The sequence below is a fragment of the Haemaphysalis longicornis genome, unplaced genomic scaffold (assembly GCF_048455015.1).
Source record: "Haemaphysalis longicornis isolate Haplotype H1 unplaced genomic scaffold, Haemaphysalis longicornis Haplotype H1 scaffold_8, whole genome shotgun sequence".
NCBI classification, from domain to species: Eukaryota; Metazoa; Arthropoda; class Arachnida; order Ixodida; family Ixodidae; genus Haemaphysalis; species Haemaphysalis longicornis.
In genome coordinates this window covers 93,708,783-93,731,514 of record NW_027526445.1, presented here as the reverse complement: position 1 = coordinate 93,731,514, position 22,732 = coordinate 93,708,783, and the positions used below count along the sequence as shown (strand labels likewise).

The window sequence follows — 22,732 nt, the reverse complement described above, 5'->3', positions numbered from 1 at the left end:
CTTGTGGCAGTGTTCTCAGTTTTGCAGCGGAATAATGGTACCATTGAATTGGCTTGAGCGAGCGTCCACCGTGTTTATCGAGTGAGATGGCAGGGTAAGAGCGTGAGAGGTGGGCGAGGGGAGAAAAGTGAGGCATTCACGTGCCACGGGCGGCAGAAGACTGTCGTCTTTCGATGACATTTGTAACGAAACGAGCAGATACGCGGCCAATTTCTTCTTTTTCTGCTCTGCAAAGCCACCAGCACCATGTGTGCGCGTTTCATAATGACGAATCTGAAGACGAAGTGTGTATAGGAAGTGCTTATCCAAATTTCACCGCTGGCGGCGCTGTTCATACATGTCAACATTGCTTAGCGCACATGTTGGTTGCGTTGGGCACATTCAGTGCGAAACACCTCAGTGGAAACAAAATGACAGTTATTGTAATTGAAGATGTGAATTGAATGGCTATTTACGAAAGCAAAACGAAAACCAGGTTAAAATTACGGCATCGAAGAAAGGTGAAATTAGGGCACAAGAGGAAGTAATAAAAATTCAGAAAAAGACGTCCTCGCGTTGTCGCGAGTGGCGCCAAACAAGAACAACAACATAACTGTATTCGGCTGCTTGCATCAAGTGTTTATAAGCGGTTTTTCGCGAGAAAACCGATAGCGTCACTTTCGTGTGACGCACAGGCTCGACACAGGTGTCGGTCGGGCTGGATAGGATACTTTGGGGCAGCTGGCATTTCCTCTTCCCTATTCAACCTCTGTTGCGGGCACTGCAGTGAGGGGAGCGGGGTAATGGCGCCGACGGTTCGACAACGTCAGAGGGACGTCTTCTAATGCCGACGCACTCGGCGCAGTGCTTTGCAGCCGCTACGATTCGTGAAGTGAAAAATAACTCTGTAGCTATGCTCTTTCCGGCCCGCCAATAAGATGGCGTGCCGCATGATGGCTGCTGCTCGCCTTATCACTCAGCCCACAGCGCCAGTAGCAGAGGGTGTCTGATACCTCCTTAAATTCGTAGCTGAACTAGACTTCGGACTCGGGATTTTAATTTAAGGTGAGGATGTGCTTTCGTGTGCCGGTAATTCCGTTTCAGGATAGGAAACCGCTCTCTTCCGAGACGTGTGAAGGGACAGTTTAATAACTATGCGTCGAGCGAGGCTGTCGCAGCAAACGAAAAGGCCAAAGCGTGCGTGTCGCCGGTCGGAGCTTTCAGTTTCGCATCACCCGAGGAAATTAAAGCCAGAAATTACTAAGCTTTGCTAAGCTGCGCGAAGCGCATGTAAAAAGAATGCTTCCGAAAAACAAGCGATCCAAATTCCATATTAAAAAAAATTCCAGTAATATAAACAAATTATGCAGACACCATTGCCTTCCAATACTTATGACAGCTGTGAAAAAATTAGCAGCTTTGAATAAGTTGTAGTGAGGAAGCGCGGACTACAAATAAATGTGGTCGAAGAAACACCCTTTTTCTTCATTGTGCATTTTTACGTGTGAAGAGAGTAGCTGACGTCGCTTTTACCAAAGCAAGCTACAAGATAGCGCGGCTCGGTGAAGGTTCCTGGCGTTATGTTCTCGAACTGTCTTTTGAGCCGTCGTCGTAAAGTTTGGTCGCCTAATTATTTTTTCTTCGTGCAGGGATAGTAAGGTTTACAACTGTACAACTTTGGTGAAACGTTATCTCGGATGAAGAAGGAAATAGAAAAGGAAAGTTGTTTAACGCGCCGAAGTTAAAGGTTGGCTATCAGGTGTGCCGTACTGTAGGGCTCCAGTTTAATTTGGCTTTACCACCTAGGTACCTTCAACGCGCGCTGAAACCTCGACACAGAGGCGTTTTCGCTTTTAAAGCAAGAGCTTTCTTAGTGGTGCCGATGGCGTCCTGTCAAAGAACATGCATTTCCCCGTAGACCGGTTTGTCATAGACCGAAAACCTCTGATAAGATCTCTGCATGACACACGGCGCGTGCGTGAGGCCGGGCATCCATTTTGTCGACACGGTTACTCGAAAAACGCGAAAAGGGACCGGCTCTAGATAAGACAGTGCACGCGCATCGATCACGAACAACGAGTACAACAGTATACCTTTATCTCGCAAACCACGTATTGGTATACATTGAGATGGTCCGTAGATGCGTCTACTTAGTGCGCGAAAAATCATCGCACGGGTTCCTTCTTCGTTTGCGATTTGGATCTGTGAATGTTTGCCGATCGATCGGATGCACTTTCAGCGAACTTTTCCACGCACTTTTGATGCAGTTTCAACGTGACAAAGCTTTCGCGCTTCTCTCAAATTCCTTTAGGAAAGGACGGTAAAGTTTTTTGCCTTGACCTTCGAAGCAGCCACCGCAACTGTGATCGAACCCTCGTCTTTGTGTTCAGCTGTACAGCGCCACTGAGTCACCGCGGCGGGGAAGAGGAAAATACAGAGTGCCGGTTCGCTCGCGCTGTGGTCCGACCGGGCAGCGTTCCTCCGTTGTCGGAGCAACGGGAAGAGGAGGGAGCCGGCGCAGCCACAAGCGACGACCCAGGCGTAACCACTGCAATGGGCCGTCATGCATATGTATCGGCCGTCTCGGGCGCTGGAAACGCTGGCGTTGGAAGAGCGCTGCCGTGTTAAGCTTTATGTGGTCTGGAAGTAGTTCATCCTCTCGAACTTTCTTCCCAACTATACAGCGGTCGATCGTTAAAAGTTGGAACGGAGCCAAACGGTGCAGAAAGCGTGGCTCATACTAGGAGGTTACACTGCCCGTGTGTTTGTCTGTTCCGGAAACTGCGGGAGTTCTCTCTCTCTCTCTCTCTCTCTCTCTCTCTCTCTCTCTCTCTCTCTCTCTCTCTCTCTCTCTCTCTCTCTCTCTCTCTCTCTCTCTTAGAGTGTTTGCACCGTTCGCTTTGTAAGGGGTGTATAAGAGCTTGCGTATTGTATGTTATATTTTAGCGTACTACTCGCTGTACTTTTGTTTAATTTAAATGTGTTGTTTTCTAGGTCATTGATTTCAGTCGACAAACTAGTAGCCGAGGGCTAAAAAGGGTTCGGAGGGACTGCATTATTTCTCTTGAGTTGTGTGAGTAATTTGACGCCGTTTTCTTCGTAAACTGCTCACATGTTTCAGGAGCTGTAGGCGTTCCAGAATGCGGTAGCTGACAACCTTGGCATATTGAGTTTTTTTTTTGTGGTTACTGTACCGTCCACGCATGTCCGTGTGTGCGAATGTAGGTTGATAGTTAAAAAAAAAAAACTTCTGGTCGCCGACCGAAGGTTTAATAAAAGATGGTAGGAGATGTCTCGACTTCCATGCGGAAGTCTTGTCCACAGAGCGAAAAAGCTCGAAACTTTTTAACTGCGTTGAAGTAATCTTCCCAGCCATCTTGCGCACGTGGGAGAGAGATTGCCTGCATCGTGGTTCACGTTTTTTTTTTCGGTTTGAATCATCAGGGACTGAAGATATCGGCGTGACAGCCATTTTTTTCCCTCTGGCTGTAACCTTTGGTCGGTGTTAAGAAGTTCGTTAACTACGAGTCTCCTACCCGCTCAGACGAGATTTCGTGAAACCCTAGATTTCATAGCGAATGTAGGTGTGTGCTACTGCGAGGTAGGATTTCTGAATATGTGCAGCGCACAATACGTGTCGGTGCATGCATGCACGCTGAGGCACATGAGCATACATACATGCATACATACATGCATGCATACGTAGGTGCATACGTACGTACATACATACATACGTATCCGCATGCATGCATACACATACATACATGCATACATACATGCATGCATACGTAGGTGCATACGTACGTACATACATACATACGTATCCGCATGCATGCATACACATACATACATACATACATACCTACATGCATACATGCATGCATGCATACATACATACATACATGCATGCATGCATACATACATACATACATACATACATACATACACGCATACATACACGCATACATACATACATACATACATACATACATACATACATACATACATACATACATACATACGTACGTACGTACGTACGTACGTACGTACGTACGTACACACACATACATACGTTCACGCACGCTCTTGCATGTAATTCGTATATACACCGCTGGAACAAGCTGCCCGTGAGGTGCACCACTTACATGTGTGCGTCGTCTACAGAAAAATTAAACGAAAATTTTGATAACCGCTCAAAATTGAGGTCGTAGGTTTTGAAGTTTCGCCATGATGTTCGCCTCGATGGCACGCAGTTTTATATAAAGGAATCGGCTAACAACACACATCTTCTTGGCCTGCAGATACCGAATTCCTTGTTTTGTTTTGTTTTTGACGTCAGTCCCACTTTTCTGCCATTTCGGTCGGCTCTGATACCCGTCCTACTTTCCTACTTGTTCAGGCTTCCGCAGAAATATTCCCGCCTTCTTGTATGCGTGTGTTCAAAACTTGATTACTTGTCCGAAATGGTGGGGACTGGACGACCGCTACAAAATGACGAACTCTGCTTTTCCAAAATCAAACGTTTCTCGCCTTCCTTGTGTCTTTCGTCATTGTTTCTATTTAAACGTCAGCCAAATGATGACCCTCGAACATGTCGTTTGGTTTGTTACGGTCGTGATGGAATATCCAACTCATTGGAACTCAAACAGCTTTCGATAATAATGCCGTCTAATGGGCGGGAATAATTGTCCTCCTGGCATATCCTTCCGATGCATTGCAAATATTTCGCTTTTAAACTATCGTCTGCCCATTTTGTTTACCATACACGAGGAATGGCTCTGCCAAGCCTTGCGTGAATTGCTACGCCGCGTTTCAGGAAAGCTCAGGCGTACGGGCGAGCCGTAATGGCGCCAAATTGTCTGTATGCGCGCTGTAAATTGAAACCATAAACGGATCAATCGCGTTTCCAGCGGAGGGCAGACAGTCACGCGTAACTTCGGTAATGGCTTCGCTTCGGGCTGTACATACATCAGCTCCGTTTCGTGTCTGCGCCGCTACCGCGATCGATTCAATTCTGTCATTTCCTATTTCCGTCCTCGTTGTAGCGCCGCGCTGTTTCTTCCAGGAATGTATTTTTTTTTGTTTCTGCTTCAGTGCGCCAGCTTGTTGCGACGATCGTTCATCTTATTTTCATCGTGTGACCGCACCGGCGACTCCAGGGGGGTAAAGCGAGCCCTGAGACCGTACGAATCGTGGGCGCTGACATGATACAATTCCCATGGTTATCAGATCAATTGTATTCAGCCTTCTAAAAAGTTGTTCCGTAATTATTTAACCAAAACAAAGAACTGAAGCAAAATAGTTACAAATAATTGCCTCAGTAAATAAAACTAGCTCTATAAAAAACTTTTAGTGTAATTAAGCTTTAATTAGCGGAGAAAGAGTAAGTGCATAGTTCAGTTTTGGTTTCGGTTTTCTTTAAGTGTGCTAGGAAGTGGCGAGGCCCTTGCGCCTGACTTGCGCAGTGTGTGTGTGCCTCCGGCTCAGATCTGCGTGCGTGCAAAACGTATACAAGTTATACAACTCGGATGCCCGCGCTGAGCAAGTGCCTCCCCGGGCGCTTGCGAGGCTGTCATTCTTTCTTCACGTTAAGCACCCTATCTATTGCCCCTTAACTGACGCCGGAACAGCGATTCCGATCTGACCTTGACGACCGCAAGTTCACTACAGGCTACGGAGTGGCAGCCAGCGATTGTTCCTGTTGGAAGAGAAATAAAAGGAGCTTTTATAATCGTTCGGTTCCAGTTGTTTTATTCATGGAACTTCTTACAGCTCTTCGTGCTTCGAACTTTCGCGCAAGCGTTCGTGAAGGTAGAACGAAAAAATAGGTAACGAAATGCGGTTTCTTTTTTAATCAGTCACAGTAAATGAATAAGTCAATGTTCTCTCCTCGCGCGCTCTGTGCGGTAAATTACTGCCCATTCAATAGTGCGCATTCAGTCCCGCAAGCTTTCCCTTTGAAGTGGTGGAAAGCAGCTAGAACTTGACGAATACATACAGAAAAGAAAACGGGACACGCCACGGACTGTATTTCGCATACTCCCTTGGCATGCATTCTTCCACTCCGTTGGCCTGCGATCGACCGCGCTCTTTCGTTCCTGTGCTTCAAAGCGCCGCGACTCACCGGCAATATATGAGCGTTGGCCCATGCGATGTTTTGAGTGTGTGTGTCAATAAAGGTTTCACATTCAGCGAAAGCCACAGTTCACTTCACTTCGTTTGAAAAGCATTGAGCGACTCGCAAACTGTCACAGAATGTCAAATAAAGCGGCACAGCGCGAAAATGCACGGAGATTCATTTTTCTGTGCGCCCAGTGCAGATCAGCTGACTCCTTGGCGTCCTCGCGCATGCGATCAGTCGCATTCGAGCTTGCGCTCAAGCGTTGTGTACGCGTTGTCACATCTTGTTCAAATAGTCTCAGTACATATAAGTCACACGTACGCTAAAACGAAAACACGTCGGTTACCTACCACAGGAGATAAACTACGCAATGCTGTCGACGCCGCCTACACAAAATCCGCCCGGCCAGCGGTCCGCCATGTTACAATTAATCCCGGCATGCTTCGCTAGCCGGACGCGGAAACGACATAGTAGCACGTTGCCAGATTACAACCAATCGCTTTCGCCGTTTTTAGTAAGCAAAAGCTCAGCTGGCAACCTTCAAATCGTTGTATCATGTCTGCCACGGTGTGTCGTACGGTTCCAATGCATTGGCTCAGCGGCGCGCTTTCCCTCTAGAGTCAGTATATTATCTCTATGGGCGACTCGCCTGCTGTTAATTGCGCGTTTCTTTCTTCTTTTGGTATCGCATTCTCTTGAGTGCTTGCGCTCTTCCACTTGTGGGATGCTTGTCGGCTTGCGCCGGCTCCCTTCTATGTGCTTCAAAGCGTAAACGGGCACTAACGACCATTTTTTTATAGCATCCCGGAACCGGAGGTTCTTGATATCCTAAAAAAAAGAGCGAATCGCAAGGCATTTTCTGAACAGCGACTCCCTCCGCCATTGTTCACAAGGGTTCGTGCGGGCCCCTAAGAACATTGAGAAACATCGAATTTGAAAAGCTTGTTTGCAAGGCCTTGAAAGTACTGAACCTTTTTAGACTTTTAAAAGTCCGTGACTTCGATGAAATTCTTTTCTTAATAAGCATAGAAGCAACATTACCCTACGCAGGGACTATTCCCTACGTGGGGACCAATAACAGACTCGGTGTCTGCTACTTGGTTAATATTAGGTAACACGTAAAAGCTTGCAATTTTTAACACACCCGCCGGGGTGGCTCAGCGGCTAAGGCGTTGCGCTGCTGAGCACGAGGTCGCGGGTTTGATTACCTGCCACGGCGGCCGCCTTTGTGATGGAGTCGAAAAGCAAAAACGCCCGTGTGTACGAGATTTCGGCGCACGTTAAAGATCCCCTGCAGGTGGCCAAAATTAATCCGGAGCCGTCAACTACGGCGCGCTTCATCGCCATCGTTGCGTCGGCGCGTTAAACCTTGCAATCAATCAAATCAATTTTTAACACACTTAAAGTGCTTATCTCTTTAATTGCAACAAACAGTGAGAAGTGATTGAAAACGGAAATGTTGCCACAGCCATCCTTTTGACAAGGGGACTTGGCTGAAGATGGACGGACGGACGGACGGACGGACCCCTTGTTGGAGCGTGGGCTGCGGAAACGCTACCATTTTTCGATGTCTCCTGATCATTTTGAGCCCCTATATCCTTCCCTGAAGACACTCTCTATCAGAATTCTACCAGGCAGTTATGGTTTTTGAAAATTCACACAGACAGTCTTGAAAGTTCTTCTGGCAGACGATAACGGGAACGTATTATGCTATTATTTGTACCCCCCTCCGCGCATAAATTATGTATTGTTCTGATTATATAAATTACCAGTGCAATTTCCAAGTCCGTTGTGATGCCTTCCCCGCAGCTTAAGGGTAACTGCGGCGAAGCACCCTTTAAAGGCAAGCCTGAATAGCGAAATTCGCGCAGATTTGGCGAGCAGCCTGCACCTTCCATATAAAAGTCAACGTTGTGAAGAAAAATTGGCTTGCAGCTGAATTAGGCGTTCTTGAGCTTACTAGGACGTTGTCGTCGGCACCGCCCTCGCTTGGGCCTAATTGTAATTGTAGGTTGTGTTCTTTGGCGCTTGAACGTTTTTCGTAAGTGCAAGGAATAGCTTTTCCTATGTGACAGCGATAGTTAACTCGTTCGCTCGAAATTCCGTTGTCAGTACGAAGAGACAGGGCACGCAATTGCCCGTGGTGGAAGAACAGTGACAATGATTGACTTAAAAAAAAAATTCGTGTATGGGTGGGATTTGAACGCAGGTCTTGCGTTGTGCAAGAGGGAACGTGCATCCCAAAACTACTATTGGCTCTGCGGCCCTATCTGACTAAAAAAGGACCTAGTGAAAACGTTGTCGCCATCGACCTAAAAACGCCCGTTCGAGATGTTCACTGAGGCCCGCAGGAGTAATTGAGCATGATACTTAAAGCAGTAGCAGTCAGGCGAGTAGGAAAACACGTTTCAGCTAAGCGTGAAATGGTAGCGCCATCATGATGTTTCCGCTGAAGCCTGCGATCGTACTGAGGTTTCCCCAAAAGATGGCGATGCGAACGCAGGTATCTGCCGGCCGGACGTTAGGCCTAATGTCACGCTTTAATATGTAGCGTCGTCGCCGGACGTGTACTGAGTTTGACGTTGCTCGCCAGGTCGTAAGTCTGAACGTTACGGCTGCCCAACGTCAAAAGTAGATGTAGGCCGTAACGGCTACCTAACGTCAAAAGTAGATATAGGCCGTAACGGCTACCTAATGTCAGGATTATGTATTGTCCGTTGCGGCTACCTAACGTTAAGCCTAGCTATAGGTCTGACAGGTGCGATGGTTCTCAGTCGCACTAACCGAGACAAGAAAAAAGGCGCGAAAGAAGAGGGGTGATGACAGTGTGAGGACGCGCGATTTCATTACGCGCCGCGCTGTGCTTCGCCCTCACGCCGTTGCCTCATCCCGCGGCGCAGCATTCCCCAGCGATGCAAAGCGCCATGTCGGCGCCCACAGTTCGGGCATGCCCGTTCGGCGCTTGAACATTATAATGCTTTCGCGGCCACTGCGCCAAGCGAAGTGCTTACGTGTCTCCTCGTAATTTTAATCTTTTCAGCGCCCTATAAATGGTGCAGTGAAGCTAGGGTGGACGCGGACTCTTCTTCTTTTCTTTTTTTTCCCTCAGCGATCAATTTGAACTTTGCTTCCTTCTATTTTTCTTTTTGTTTCATCGTACTTCCAACGACGTTCATTCCTGCCATAGCGTATATCGCCACCAGCACGTTTCATTGCCTTTTCCCCGCTCCCGTTTTTCTCCCCCGCTTTTTTTTTTTTTTTTTTCCTGCATCAGTTTCCGCTGCAGCCGCCACATTTCCGAATTCCGACCGCATCTTAGAGTTCTTTTTTGTTGCGTTGCGTCTCGCCCGAAGTGTCCACGGGCACCGCATCTCATTTCTGTTTTGTTTCACCAACTTCTGGTGAAGTCTTTCAGGCGGCAGCATTTTGCCGCTGTCGCGCGGACGGCTTCCCTCGTCTCGCGTACACACTTTAATCATCGAGGCGCGCGTTTGATGAGCCGGAACTCGCTGAGTGCTGCGGCCACCCGCTTTTTTTTTTTCTTTTTTTGGCATAGCAGCTTGTTTTTTCTGGTTACTTTGTTAGGATGTGTCGGTGTTGATGACTTCGAGTTTTGCGGTGATGCTATGCGCCGCTTTTGTTGACGGTGTCTCTTTCTTTAGTTGAGTTTGTTCTCGGCTGATTGAGTGTTTGGGGTGCCTTTTTTCCCCCCGGGATGTGGGCCCTTGCGGGCGTGTGTTGGCGGCTACTGGATATATCTCGCCAGGCTCGTTCTGTGCGCGCGGGAGTGGACTTTTGTTTTTGCGTTCTAAGATATCCGCAGTCCAAGAACACAACCTGATGGCGTCTGACGGTTTCGATGTTATTTTTATGTTTTTTTTTTTTTCGCTGTGAGGACGCAATGGAATCGAGCTGGCTTCTGGCAAGATTTGGTCCCCTGCCCGGGCTTCTTGGAAGTGGTCGCATATCTTGGGTACTGGTGCGAAAGGAACAGTCTGCTCGGCTTTCGAGAAATGAGAACTTGCTTTTGCTGCCGGCGTCGGGGCTATACTGCTACAGTTCTCTCGGGTATATAGCACTAAATGAAGTGGGGTAGGCAGTCTGCGTATAATTAGATTGCGCCGGAGTAAATGAGCGAGGCAATAAACTTTGCTGATTTTGAAGTGGCAAGTTGGTGCTGTTACTATTTTTTCCTAACGTCCAGTAATTAATAAAACAAGAGCTAATGTCTTTTTTCTTCTAGCAGGTCAGAAAGATGCGAGAAGCCATGCACTTGTAGTCCCATTAGCTAAGACAGAGCAGGCGTGCGGAAGTCTTGATGTGGCGTGCCTCGCAGTCGTTGCTGCTGACTTCCTTTCACCACTTTCGCTCAAATTGTTTTTATTTCTCTTTCCTGCCATGGGAAAACTGCAGCATTTTGGCTGTGGGGATGCTTGCGGTTACGTAGTCTGTCAGGTGGATCTTCTTCGACGGACCTTCGGGCAATCGATGGACTGTCTTACCCGACAGAGAACAATCATATCGGTGGGATAAAGAAGGAAAAGAGAACATATCCGTTTCTGGCAAGCGATGAAGTTGACATAAACAACGACAACAAAAGGAATACGTGCAATGAAAGTAAGCCACCGGTAGTAAACCGCGGGTGTACAGTGAATGGGGTAGTGGAGGTAATCGGTCTTCATTCATTTGTCTGTTTCCGCTTCGGCGATGCCGGGTGCGTCGTTTGCCGGAGAGGCGCGTTGAATGTAGTGCAAACATTGCTTGGACCAATTAATGAATAAAAGCCAAAATGGGACGCCTGAAAGACTGTACGAAGGGGTCTTTTTAGTGAGCAAAGGTGAATAAGTCGACACAAAAAAAAAAGGGGGGGGGATGGGAGTGAACCTCACCAATCAGGTACTGCGTAAGTGTTTAGTGAGTATGGCGTGTCTAGGTGGCGGTAGGGACCTCGGCTCAGAAAAATATTACAATATGCACGGCAACTCCACAGACAGTCGAGGAAAAGAAAGCTCCGATACCCTCGCCCCCTGCCCCTGAATTACCCCGAATTACTTGTGCAATCACCTGCTTTGCTTTCTGTTTTGTTTTATTATTATTATTTAGTGTTTCTCAGTCTTCGTGCGCTCCTTTCTACGCGTGTTTTGTTCTCTGATTATTATTGTATTAACCAGTCTTTTTTTTTGAGCAAAGCTTTCTTAATGGGACTGATGACGTCATTTCAAAAAACTAATCCACTTCCCCATATACCGGTTGGTCGACCGGAGACCGCTGATAAGATCTCTAAATGGCACACTCCGCGTGCGTGGAACCGGGCTTCCATTGCGCCAAAAAGGTATACTTGAAAATCGCGAAAATGAAGCTTTCCTAGATAAGATGGTACCCGCATCGATCATGGAGGAGTGTAAAACTATACCTTTATCTCATAAACTACATATCGATATACATTACATCGTTCGTAGATGCGTTTACCTAGGGCGCAAAAAATCGTCGCGTACCGAGTTCGTTTTTCGTTTGCGATTTGCATCTTTGGAGGTTTGGCGGTCGATAGAGGACGCACTTTCAGCGAGGGTTGGCGGGCGCGCTTTGGGCGAAATGTGAGAAAGCCTTTGCGCTTCTCTCGGCTTTCTTTAGGAAGGGATGGGGAATGTTAGATGCGACGCTCAGAGCATCTCTTGTCGGCAGCCCTGTCCTTCCTGCGTGCGTCCGTTGTTGTCCGCAGCCACTCTCCCGCTCTCCTCTCCGATAGCGAACACACTGTCGCGAGGGGCATTGGATTGGATTGCATTCGATTTGATTGGATTGGCTTGGATTGGATTGGATTAAAGTGGATTGTGTTGTGTCATAGCCGCGGCACTCTCTCTCTCTCCGCGGTCTCCTCTGCTTGGGGCGCGCTGCGCATATAACCAGTGTGCCGCTCTCCGGCGGCCTTTCGGTCGACGTTTGCTCTCCGCTTGCGCTTGAACGCCCCTCAGCGTCGCATCACACCAGGGTTCCCGTGAGGGGAGGTGGGCGTAATGTTTTTCCTCCTTCGTGCCATTTCGTTGGTCATTCTTCTCTTTCTTTCCATTCTTGTTTCTCTAGCTTCCGCGTTGGGCACTTTGGGTTTGCACGCCTTTCTCCCCTCTTGTTTTACCATTTTCCCTACCCCTCATCCATCGTGTGCCCGTCAGGGCCGCTCCAGCAGCAGCGGCGGAGGCAACCAGCTCTTCGAGCCATTAGCACCAAGCGCATTCGAAAGACCGGGTAGGAGGGAGGGGGTTGAACGCTCAGGGAAGCGTATAAGGTGCTGCGGGGACGTAGAACAACAGTTGGCCACTTGGGGAAGGCTGGTCACGCGTGGACACTTTTCCGGCCGCGCGGCCGTCCCGGAATTAGATTGGTGCGTCGCGAGTGGGGCAGGAAGGAGTGTTGGTGGCCGCTCCCCGTTTCTGTGAGGAGTTTGCTATTTTTAGTTTCTCGGTTGCAAGCCGCATCCGTTAGTTTTCGTGGATGGGATTGCTCCATGATGGATGGATAAACTAGTAGTACCACCACACCGCTATACTATAATATGCATGTATATGTATATAATATATGATGATGAGCAAAGAGACGGACGCACGTGTCTGTACTCTACTCTGATGAAGGGAAGACCACTTACTGTAACGATTGTGGGTAGTTAACTCCCTTGTTATTGTTTTACGTACCGTGTCCGACTCTTTACTCATATTGTTTACGCTCTCTGCGCGTTTTGTTTGTTTCTGGGACATGTATCTACGTACGCACGTACGTACGTACGTATGCATGTATGTATGTATGTATGTATGTATGTATGTATGTATGTATGTATGTATGTATGTATGTATGTATGTATGTATGTATGTATGTATGTATGTATGTATGTATGTATGTATGTATGTATGTATGTATGTATGTATGTATGTATGTATTTACGTACGTATTTACGTACGTATTTACGTACGTATTTACGTACGTGTGTACGTACGTGTGTACGTACGTATGTATGTATGTATTTACGTATGTATGTATGTATGTATGTGAAGGAGAGAGAGAGAGAGATTGCGGACAAATTTTGACACTGTTAGGTTGTCTGTGCGGGATGCAATCACATTTTCTCGCTGCACGAACGCTATAAAATTGCTTAACTCGCCGCCTTAACGCGAACATAATTTGTGATTCACGTAATACTCAGTGCTAAATGAGGTTTAAATGTTACGGAATACAAGTAGCGCCAAATTTGTAGTACCTTTCGTCGAGCGGCAAGTTCAGCGACGCTTTTGTGAACAGTGTTCTTTCGAAGTTTGAATATGCATTTTTTTTTCAGCCCATTTTTCCGGCCTCTGTTACGGCAAGCGTGCGTAAGCGCGCTTATAAACCTTCGTCCACCTATTGGCTTCCATTTTCGCCGTTGCGTGGGACGTAAGCGCAATCCTGTCGGCTGACGAGGGCTTACGCAAAGACAATTTACGTGGTAAAAAAAGCTTGGAAGAGGGCATTTGCTCTTGTCTGACAGCGAGAGAGGCTTTCTTTTTTCTTTCTTTTTTAGCTGTATATTTGTCTTTCACTGCAAGTCGCTGTAAAGAACGCGGTTTGATAGAGAAAAGTGCAATGGTGCGGTCGTAGTTGCTCATTTTAGTGGATTACCTAATTAGGCTGTACAGGGACTCGCTAGAGGCGACGTATATTGTGCCGCAATGGCCGCTACGTTGTCCCGCTCGTTACTCTTCTGGTGTCGTACGGCGGCTTTTGCTTTTGTTGCTACCACGAGTGTCGTAACCAGGTCCTGTCGGTTTGTAGTATCGACTAACCTGTGTGCTTGGTTCTTTATTACCCGATTAATCTACTCGACGCGACTTGAGCGCGTTAGTCCGGTGAATGGTTTCGCAACGCGTAAGTGGCAGCTAAAAAATGCGCCGTTGGAAAAGAGGCAGGGCGCTTGATTGAGAATATTTGTTTAGGCTACGTTAATGGGGTTGTGACCTTGCCGTTTAACGGAGGGCTTTAAGTGCGTACTTGTGGCTGTGGTAAGAATGCCAGGAATTAATTTGGGAGCCGCTCGGACGTAATGCGATTATTCAACGCTGGCTTTATTTTCAGCTGCTCTTCTCGGGTATTAAATATAATGGATTACCGTAACATATTTAGCGGTATTTTCAATATGGTTGTGGCCTCGTAAAGTGTCGTTACAATCATCAACCAAGGGTACTATAGTTTTTTTTTCTCGCTGGCAACTCTGTTTAGCTGGCTTCACCGCGGCATGAGTTGTCGTGCAGCGAAGCTAGTTTTACATGCGAGCCTTCATGACCGCTTCAAGAGCGATGAGCTGTGCTCCTCTTCCGCGAGTTTCGCTTTACCGACGTTTTCTGTAACAATCAATGCTGTAAGCGTTTCTAGGTGGAAAATATGCTAGTCTTCGGAAATGGGCCGGACGTCGCTGGCTCACCACTTGGGAGCGGCGGGAAATTCAAATCGACTTTCGCTGCGTTCGAGCACTCAAATCGAGTGCATCCCGCGGAAGTACCGCTGCCCATGCTAATGGTGTTAACTGAATGGGTATTTAAAAAAATCTTGCTGATTTTCCTTAACTGCCAGCGATGCAAAGAGGTTTGCTGCTTAAGTTGCTTAATGCGTTAATGCGTTAAGTTTTTTTTTTTTAATTTGGTAGCGGAATGGCAGGTAGGAACAACACCAAAGCAAGGGATCCATGTCAGCGTACATGTCTGGTTACGTTAAATCGAGTTGGAATGAATTGAGTACAGTAACAGAGACCGCTCTATAAAATTCGCTATAAAACAGGCTCGCGAGAAGATTTGAATATAGTCGCCTGATACCAATAATCGTACGTAGCCACGAAGCTTTATGGGAGCTCTATACTAGGGAAGCTTTCGTCTAAAGTTTCCGAATTTGTCTCGCTTAGTGCTCATTTACCACCTCTTAATTTCATAATCTGTTTGTTTTTAAGATTTATTAATTAGTATATAGCTTTTAATTTAACGCTGAGATTTTGAACGGGTCCGAAAATCTACTTCTGCAAGTGCATTTCTTCCGTGTACTTCCAAAAATATACTGGTACCGCATTAAAAAGGAGCATAAATTTGTAATCATCAAGACTTCGCAAAGTCGCGCCCACTGTGTTTAGTGGGTGCGCACCGTATTCCATCGGTACAATTAAACGGATGTTCTGTAAATGTAAAGCTCTAGTGATGATCACTTTATTTGCGATAATTAAGCCACTTTCTTGAGATAAAGATGGTTGATAACGCGAAGCTTTCGCCCATGTGACCTGTGTCAAAGTTCGAAATTCAGGCCGCTTCTGAATAGCGAAATGTCAGTTTCCTGACGCGAGGGACCCAGGTTAGAATCTGACCACGAGAAGCGTTTTTTTTTTTTTATCTTGAGGCGCTTGATGTGCCTTTGCTTATTATCGTCATCATCGTTTTGTGAAACCCATTGTGTACAGTTAGCTTTCCTGCAGTGCGTTTCGCGCGACATCAAACGCCAGCAGGGAGGTATAGGAAGCTTAGCCTTATTAACGCAGATCTTGCGCATGTGTAATTAAGAGCAGTCATTCTCGACTCCTTCAGATGAATCCTGCTTGCGGTGAATTCGTGCTCCGCGTGTACCAAGGGAAGGCAATATTGCAGGGCCGTGCTCAAACGAATGCGAAGCGCTCGCTGTTTGATTTCCGCGACGAAAAATGCATGCTCCGAGTGCCCTTCATTCATATAACAAATCTCCCATCGAGCTTCCTTCGCGGCAGTTTCAACTTCTCGCTGCGATGAAATGTGCTGGTGATTACGTGTTTTATGGAAACACGTTTTCCTCCCTCTTCGGCGCGCTTTTTAAACGGGCATTTTTCCGGAATCCCATTAATTTTTTAAGAGCAGTCTACTTAACGTATTCAAATTTGACGTTTCCTATTCGCTCGTCTTTGCGTCGTTGCGTGCCGATGGGTCTCTCAGCCGTGGCCGTTTCGGTATTTGCCGTGTCTTCGGGCACGTATGGAAACCGATCGATAGGTGCGCGAGAAAAAAGAAAGCTAGAATATTTCCGGCTGAAACGCAATCTGCTGCATTTCAAGCGTGTTAGTGTCCACTTCGTTGCGTGATCCGAAGTTTGCTTGCTGAGTGGGCGTATTCGTACCCGTACCACTTCCATCTCTTTTTTTTTTTTTTTCTGTCCTCCTTTTCTCTTCCCGCTTTTTCTGTGGGTGGTACTGGTTCTAAAACTGAGTCGTGCAATAACTGAGTCGCGTGTTTGTCTAGTTTCGTAACGAAAGTTGGGAAAGACGAATGCGACGCGTTTGGGGCCGCCGCAAAACAGATCCACATATGCGGCGCTGCCCGGTGCAGCTTGTTTTCTTCTCTAACCGTGGTCGAAAAGGGGTTTTTTAGCTTTCCCTGTGTTCCGTGCGTACCGTGTGTGTGCCGGTACCCGACTGGGCGTGTGCGCATTCGTTCGACTGAGCGCATTCGTTTCGGTAGGGTGTCTTAGTTCCACTTACCGTAGTTCGACCCTCGCCGTGCCCGCGCATCCGTTCCGCCGAGGGGTAGCCCGCCTCGCCGTGCCCGCCCGCGCATGCGCAGTCGGATCCTGGTACACACGGTACGCATAAAACACACGGTACATAGGGTAAGCTAAAACTAAAACTCAGAAACCTAGTGGTGCGGAAACGGGTGCTACGGCCCGTTTTATACCGCGAAAAAAGAAAAGAAAAACAATCTTAATCGTACGTGTGCCTTCGCATGCCGGCACGCTGCAACACCGGTGCTTCTGCGCACGCGCAGTAGTCCGTGACTGTTCTGCAGACTTGCTACCCTTGATTTTAAATACTATTGTCTTGTCTGGGCTAAGCAAACGCTTAGTTCTTGTAGTGCCCTTCGGGCTTTATGTATGTATCTCACCCAAATCGCACACACAAAAAAGGAAACAAATTTAGCAGGTACAGTAGGAATTTCAGCAGAGTCGCTAGTGGGAGTAGAACACGCATCTCATGCGCGGAAAACGGCAGCACCGATCATTGAGCCACACCCGGGAGATGAATGAGGCGCTTGGAGGAAGGACTTCTGTTCAACGTCATCCCACCGTAGGCGTTCAGCGGTCACCCGAGAAGGTGCTTCATTTATTCCCGTGTACCATTACAGGCGGCGAGACACTGACGGTTCGGTTGCGCGATAAAAATGTGCATGTTTCACCTGCAATTCTCTTGTTTGACGACTTTGTCGGTGCCGCGCATTGAGTGGGGGTGTTGCAGTGTTGTCCGCTCAGAAGAATGTTTAAACTCAATTTGAAGTCTTGTATAATCCCAAGAACGCGGAATCGAGAAGCGAATTGGGAGTAATGGCACTACCTGAAATCGCAGGAAATCGTTCGTTTTTCGGCGTCATTTTCGTGTAAATATACAGAAAATTTATTTCGTTTTAGATGGGTGTGTTTTCACTACGTTGTCTGATTTAATAGCACCAGCAACATTGCCCGTACGCCAGAAGTCGCCGTTCCGCGACTTCTCTGTATAGTTATCGCCATCTGCCCCGTGTGTGCTATTATCGCCAGCTGCTGTATCGCTCCATGTTGTCATTGTAGACGCTGCAGATTTAGCGTTACGGGGCATGCAAAATGTACGTTGGCATTTGCACTCAGTGGAACCCGCCCTTTCCTCTTTCCGTTACCGGCTGTCCTCATTCAAGGTTGCCTAGGCCGTAATGCTCGTCGCGGATATTATTCTGGGATGCTGTCGTCGCATGATACTTCCAGCCTCCCATCAACAGCTGTTCGTAACGGCCAGCACTGTCTGGCGCCACCAGTCGACCTGATTGGAGAACGTACTGTAAATGACACTTCACTGCAAGCGTACTCGACTTGCGGCAAAGCCAACTTTAGGAAGTTACTCATCAGTGGCTTTACATGGAGAACAAGTAGATCAATGTTTCCATCAAGGCGGGGTGAAGAGTTGTATGGGACTACAGCCTGTTAGTTGGGAGGCACAGTAACTTCGAGATCTAAAAATATATTGGCATATATTTTTTGTAGTGTGCGGGGCTGCAGAATGTGATTTAAGCACAGTGTGGTAGCTACCGTATCCTGATTCGGTGTGTGGGACTGGAGTTCTCTCGAACAAGCGCAACATGCACTGACTGTTGTCTGCCTTTTTCTTGTGCAATGGGGAGGATATAGTGGCATGCCCTTTCCCTCTGCTTTTGAAACGTTGCGAGATATGCTTTGACAAGCTAGTCATAGGTGCCACTTTTTTGTTGACCGGTGTCAGCTATATAGTGTTCGTAGACCGTTTTTCGGGACTGTGCGATGCCACATGGCATGTGCGTTGTATACCTTTTCTTTTCGCAGTGTGCGGGGCTACCTTAGTGTGTCTGTTTTATTTGTACTGATTCTGTTATTTTTTGTCATTGGTGCATCACCAGTTCGATATTAGCTTGCTGCCTGTGATTTGGGTAAGCGTGGAGAGTTTGGTTTGGTGCTAAGTGCCATTTTTTTTCTCATCTACAAATTGGTTTTTACAAAAAAAAAAAATACCTTTGGGCTATCGCTCCTTTTTATTTATTTTTTATTGGCTGTTAACCTGCCACAGCTTGGCTGGAGCGGGTTTCGTTCCCCGAATTTTTTTTGTTTTTTTTATTATGAGGAACACGGAATCAATAAAGGAATAAAGGGCTGATATGAGTGGACGGAACGCAAAACAAAACCAAATTTTATTAAAGCACGTCAGCTCAAACATTAGTTTCAGTATAGCGGCATTTTAGCGGATTAACCAACGTACACATGTTTCTCCAAATAGCTTTCACCGACTGTGTTTGTGTACTGCAGCACTTTTTATTGTGCTTTAGAGGTTTTATTCAACGCTGTAGGCAACTATATGAACCTCAGCATCTGTTCGCAATGCTTCCGACACTTCGTGGCATTTCAGGTACCGGCATGGCGTCTCTGTTAACTGTATTTTGTTTAAACTGGGTTAAATAAATTATTTATCTAATATTTTTGACTATTTGAAGTTTGTGGGCACCGCGTGGCTCGTAATTATGCACTATTTGTAGATCACCGGAAATCACGCCGTTTTCTTTAGTTGAATAGTCGCGCTCAATTTACCTTTTCGCAAATAAACGGCTAGAGAAGTAAGGGCTTTCGCAAAAGGGCTAAAGAAGCCGTCGAAGAAAGGTGAGGTAACATAAAAAAAAAACAATTATAAACGAAAAAAACTTCCTCGCACTGTCTCGAGCGGCGCCAAACAGTGCAAAAACAACAAACATTCAACCTCGTTTAGCTGGTTTGAGCCGCCCAGATCCGGTCAACTTCGCCCGGTCACCTGAAAAGAAAGGTGCGACGAAGACTATGAAACTATAAATGCCACGCGGTATATATGACAATTTTACCATAAGGACTGTTTATCACGTTTAAAAAACGCCGGTGCTCTGGTGTCACTCATTAATTTTTTGCCTGTTTCGTGTCGTGGTGAGTCACGTTGCGAGGTAATTCTTTCTCCATAGCCGGACAGCTTTATCGACAGCGCATGCGCAGACCATGCTGCACGGTAGTTCTCATCACTTCCATGTCTCGATAAGTACGACGTGTATGCCATTCCGCAGTGTGACGTGTGTGCTCATGTCTTCCTTTCTTCTCCGTGCAGTGGCGGTCCGCGGCCCCAGAGAGGAGCTAAGGCAGAGCAATGGCGGCCTCCGTGCAAGACGGCCCTACGAACCGCAGTGAACTCGAGATGCTGCAGATGAAGGCGAACCAGACGACGGATGACGTGAGTAGTGCGCGCATCGCACTCGATTTCTTTCCAGGGAACACTTCCCCGTTCTTCTCCTTCCGCGGGTTCCTTTTCAGCGTCTCTCTCTTGGAGGCTCTGCGTGTTAATTGAAAGTTCGCCCGTTAATTAGTAGTTACTTGGCTACTTTACAGCGCGATGGTTTTTTTTTTTTTACGTACAGCCATGGACAAATGAAGGGAGAACACGAAAATATAAACCTGAACACGCAAATTTGTAACATACTAGTAAAGATGGTTGTGGTTCGTTGCCCCGAAGTCCGGTGTCGATCAGGAACCCAATCGCCCGGGCTCCGGTTGATTTGGCAGGAGGCTGGCAGGGCGATGGTGTTGAAGTTCTTGGAGATGGCGGTCGAATTGACGAACTCGAGGCGTTGAGGTTGATTAAGTGAAACGAAAGTTTATATACAGCTATTTACAGTAGGATAATTGGGTACATGAATAGTAAAAAGAACTTCAGCTAGACGCTAGCTCCGAGTGCGCACAAATCACTCGAGCTCCTCAACTTCGTCTAACTCTCCTATCCTCGGAGCGTACACAAACCGCTCGTGAAACGACGATTTTTAATGGCCATGTTCGGCCTTATAACACCTCGAGACCACCCTCTCTCGGAAACGCCCCTGTAACGTTCATACACGCGTAAGGGAGTGCCCAAATTCACGTAGACAGCTGTCACTCGGCGCGCTACGGAATATTCAATGAGGCGCCGCCATCTTTGGGTCAATGGCACGCTCACGGACGAGCAGGTGCGCGCGACCCCGCGAGGTGAGAGCGAAAGGCGGCGACAGTGCACTGTGCCGCCCGGGGCGCGTTAACAATGGTGTCTCGCGCGGCGCGCGCTTCGACACCGGTAATTCCACCACCTCCGCGCGTCACATCGACGGGTCCCGGAACCCGGCGGCGCCGTCTGCGTTCTCAATGGGGGATTATCCCTGTGGTATCCGGTGGGCCAGACTCCCGTGCACGCCGTGACGAATTGGCGACGGCTGCGGCGTAGAGTCTACAGTGCTGAGCCCCCAGACAGAGTGGCGGGTTCTCACGCGCAGCCCGGGCGCCTGGCCGCTGATCTCATAAGTGGACCTTACAATACTCTTGTTGGAGGTCAAATAATGGCGCGCTACTGGTGTATTTGGAGAGCCACGTTTCCCAGCTTTGTGGCTGTAATTAAAAGCCACGGGCCAATTTGACTTGCAGGTCGCGGGTTCGATTCCCGGCCGCGGCGGCCGCTTTTCTGATGGAGGCGAAAAGGAAAAACGCTTTTGTGTACGACATTTCGGCGCACGTTAAAGATCACCTGCAGGTGGTCAAAATTAATCCGGAGCCCTCCACTACGGCGTGCCTCATCGCCTGCGTTAAACCCTACAATAAATCAATCAACCAATCAATCACTCACTCACTCAATCAATCAATCAATCAATCAATCAATCAATCAATCAATCAATCAATCAATCAATCAATTTGACTTGCATGGAAGAAAATCGCGATATTTGTGTGTACTGGTTCATATTTCCGTTTTCGCGTTTCACTTGACCTTGGCTGTACTTCCGTTGTGCCTCAGTACTAGCGATCTCGCCGAACGTGGGGCGAAATATCGTCGAAACATTTTCGAAAAACTGGTGTCGCCTTGCTGGGAGACCGATTGGAGGTGGCCCTGGTCGCGGGGTTCCCCACTCCCCAAACGGGAAAACAGGTTTCTGGAAAGATGGGACGGATGGCATCACCTCGTCGCCCTGACTGCTCAGCCACGGAAAGAAGTACGGGAGGCCGCCAGGGGAGTGGAAGAGGAACTCGTGGTTACATACAATGGAAAACAAAGAGGAACAACGTCGACTAGGGGCATTACATACTTTAGGCCTCACTCAGCGAACGGGAAGGGGCTGCCAAATGTTTTCTTTAATTTCGATTCCGGGCAAATCTAAGAAGGTGGTGCTTTACAACGCTTCATTACGTTGTAAAGCACCACCTCAGTTAGGGGAGAAACACAACTTTTGCTTAAAGGAGCCATGAAGACAAAATACAAGTTGGGTTTATTAGAAAGACTGCTTAGTCCCGATAACAATGATACCAATATCATCGCAATCTTCGAAGAAATAACGGAGATATTAAAGAAAACGCGTGAAGCAGTCGCGACCCCCTAGCCAATTTCCCGCAACTTTCCTATGACGTCACGGAACCCTGTTTGTGCGATTGGCGGCCGCCTAACTGACCTGTCGCGACGACACATGACTGGACGTCTGTAATGGTGCCTCTAGTTACATTTGGCCACATCACTTCAATGCTAACGTGCAGTTAACACACTGAAAGTTGTGTTTTATTGTTGGCCCGTATGACGTCACTCTTGCTCATAACACGTCACCGTGGCGCAAAATTTGAAAGTTTTTAAATACTTCTTGCTTTTCTTTCGTTAAAAAACCATCTTTTGGGGCTGTAATAGAGCTGAGTGAGACACTGAATCCTAGTTCTTTCAAATTAAACCAAGTTGTATTTTCTCTTCATGACTCCTTTAAGAAAGAAATCACCGGAGATCATTTGCTCCCTAACTCAAATGAAACTAAAAGGAAAACGAACCAAAACCGCGCTCTCCACGCACATAAAACCAGCGGCGAACAGTATACCGCGCTCGTTGGACTGCCAGTTGGACGTTCTCTATCAAATTAAATAGCCACAGCGCGCCAGGGACCGTAAGAAACCGCGCCGACGAGAGACAGGTAACTAATCAAGCTAGGGCTTGGCTGCTCGGTTTACCCTACCTCATTTTATCTCCGATCATAAGATACTGCGCTACAGCTTACGACTGGAATTTCCTCAACAGTAACGAGAAGCTCAAACTACTGTACATTCCGGAAAGCA

General features: G+C 47.4%; 1 protein-coding gene across 4 annotated transcripts in view; it reads left to right on the top strand.

The window, feature by feature from the left end:
• Positions 1–22,732, top strand: part of Snap25 (Synaptosomal-associated protein 25kDa) — a 294,533-nt gene that overhangs the window by 60,892 nt on the left and 210,909 nt on the right. For all 4 annotated transcript variants that reach the window (XM_077680850.1, XM_077680849.1, XM_077680852.1 and 1 more), the window contains exon 2: positions 19,740–19,862. In XM_077680850.1, coding sequence (XP_077536976.1) covers positions 19,779–19,862 — 84 coding nt within the window. In that variant the 5' untranslated portion in view covers positions 19,740–19,778. The remainder of the gene's footprint in view (positions 1–19,739; positions 19,863–22,732) is intronic.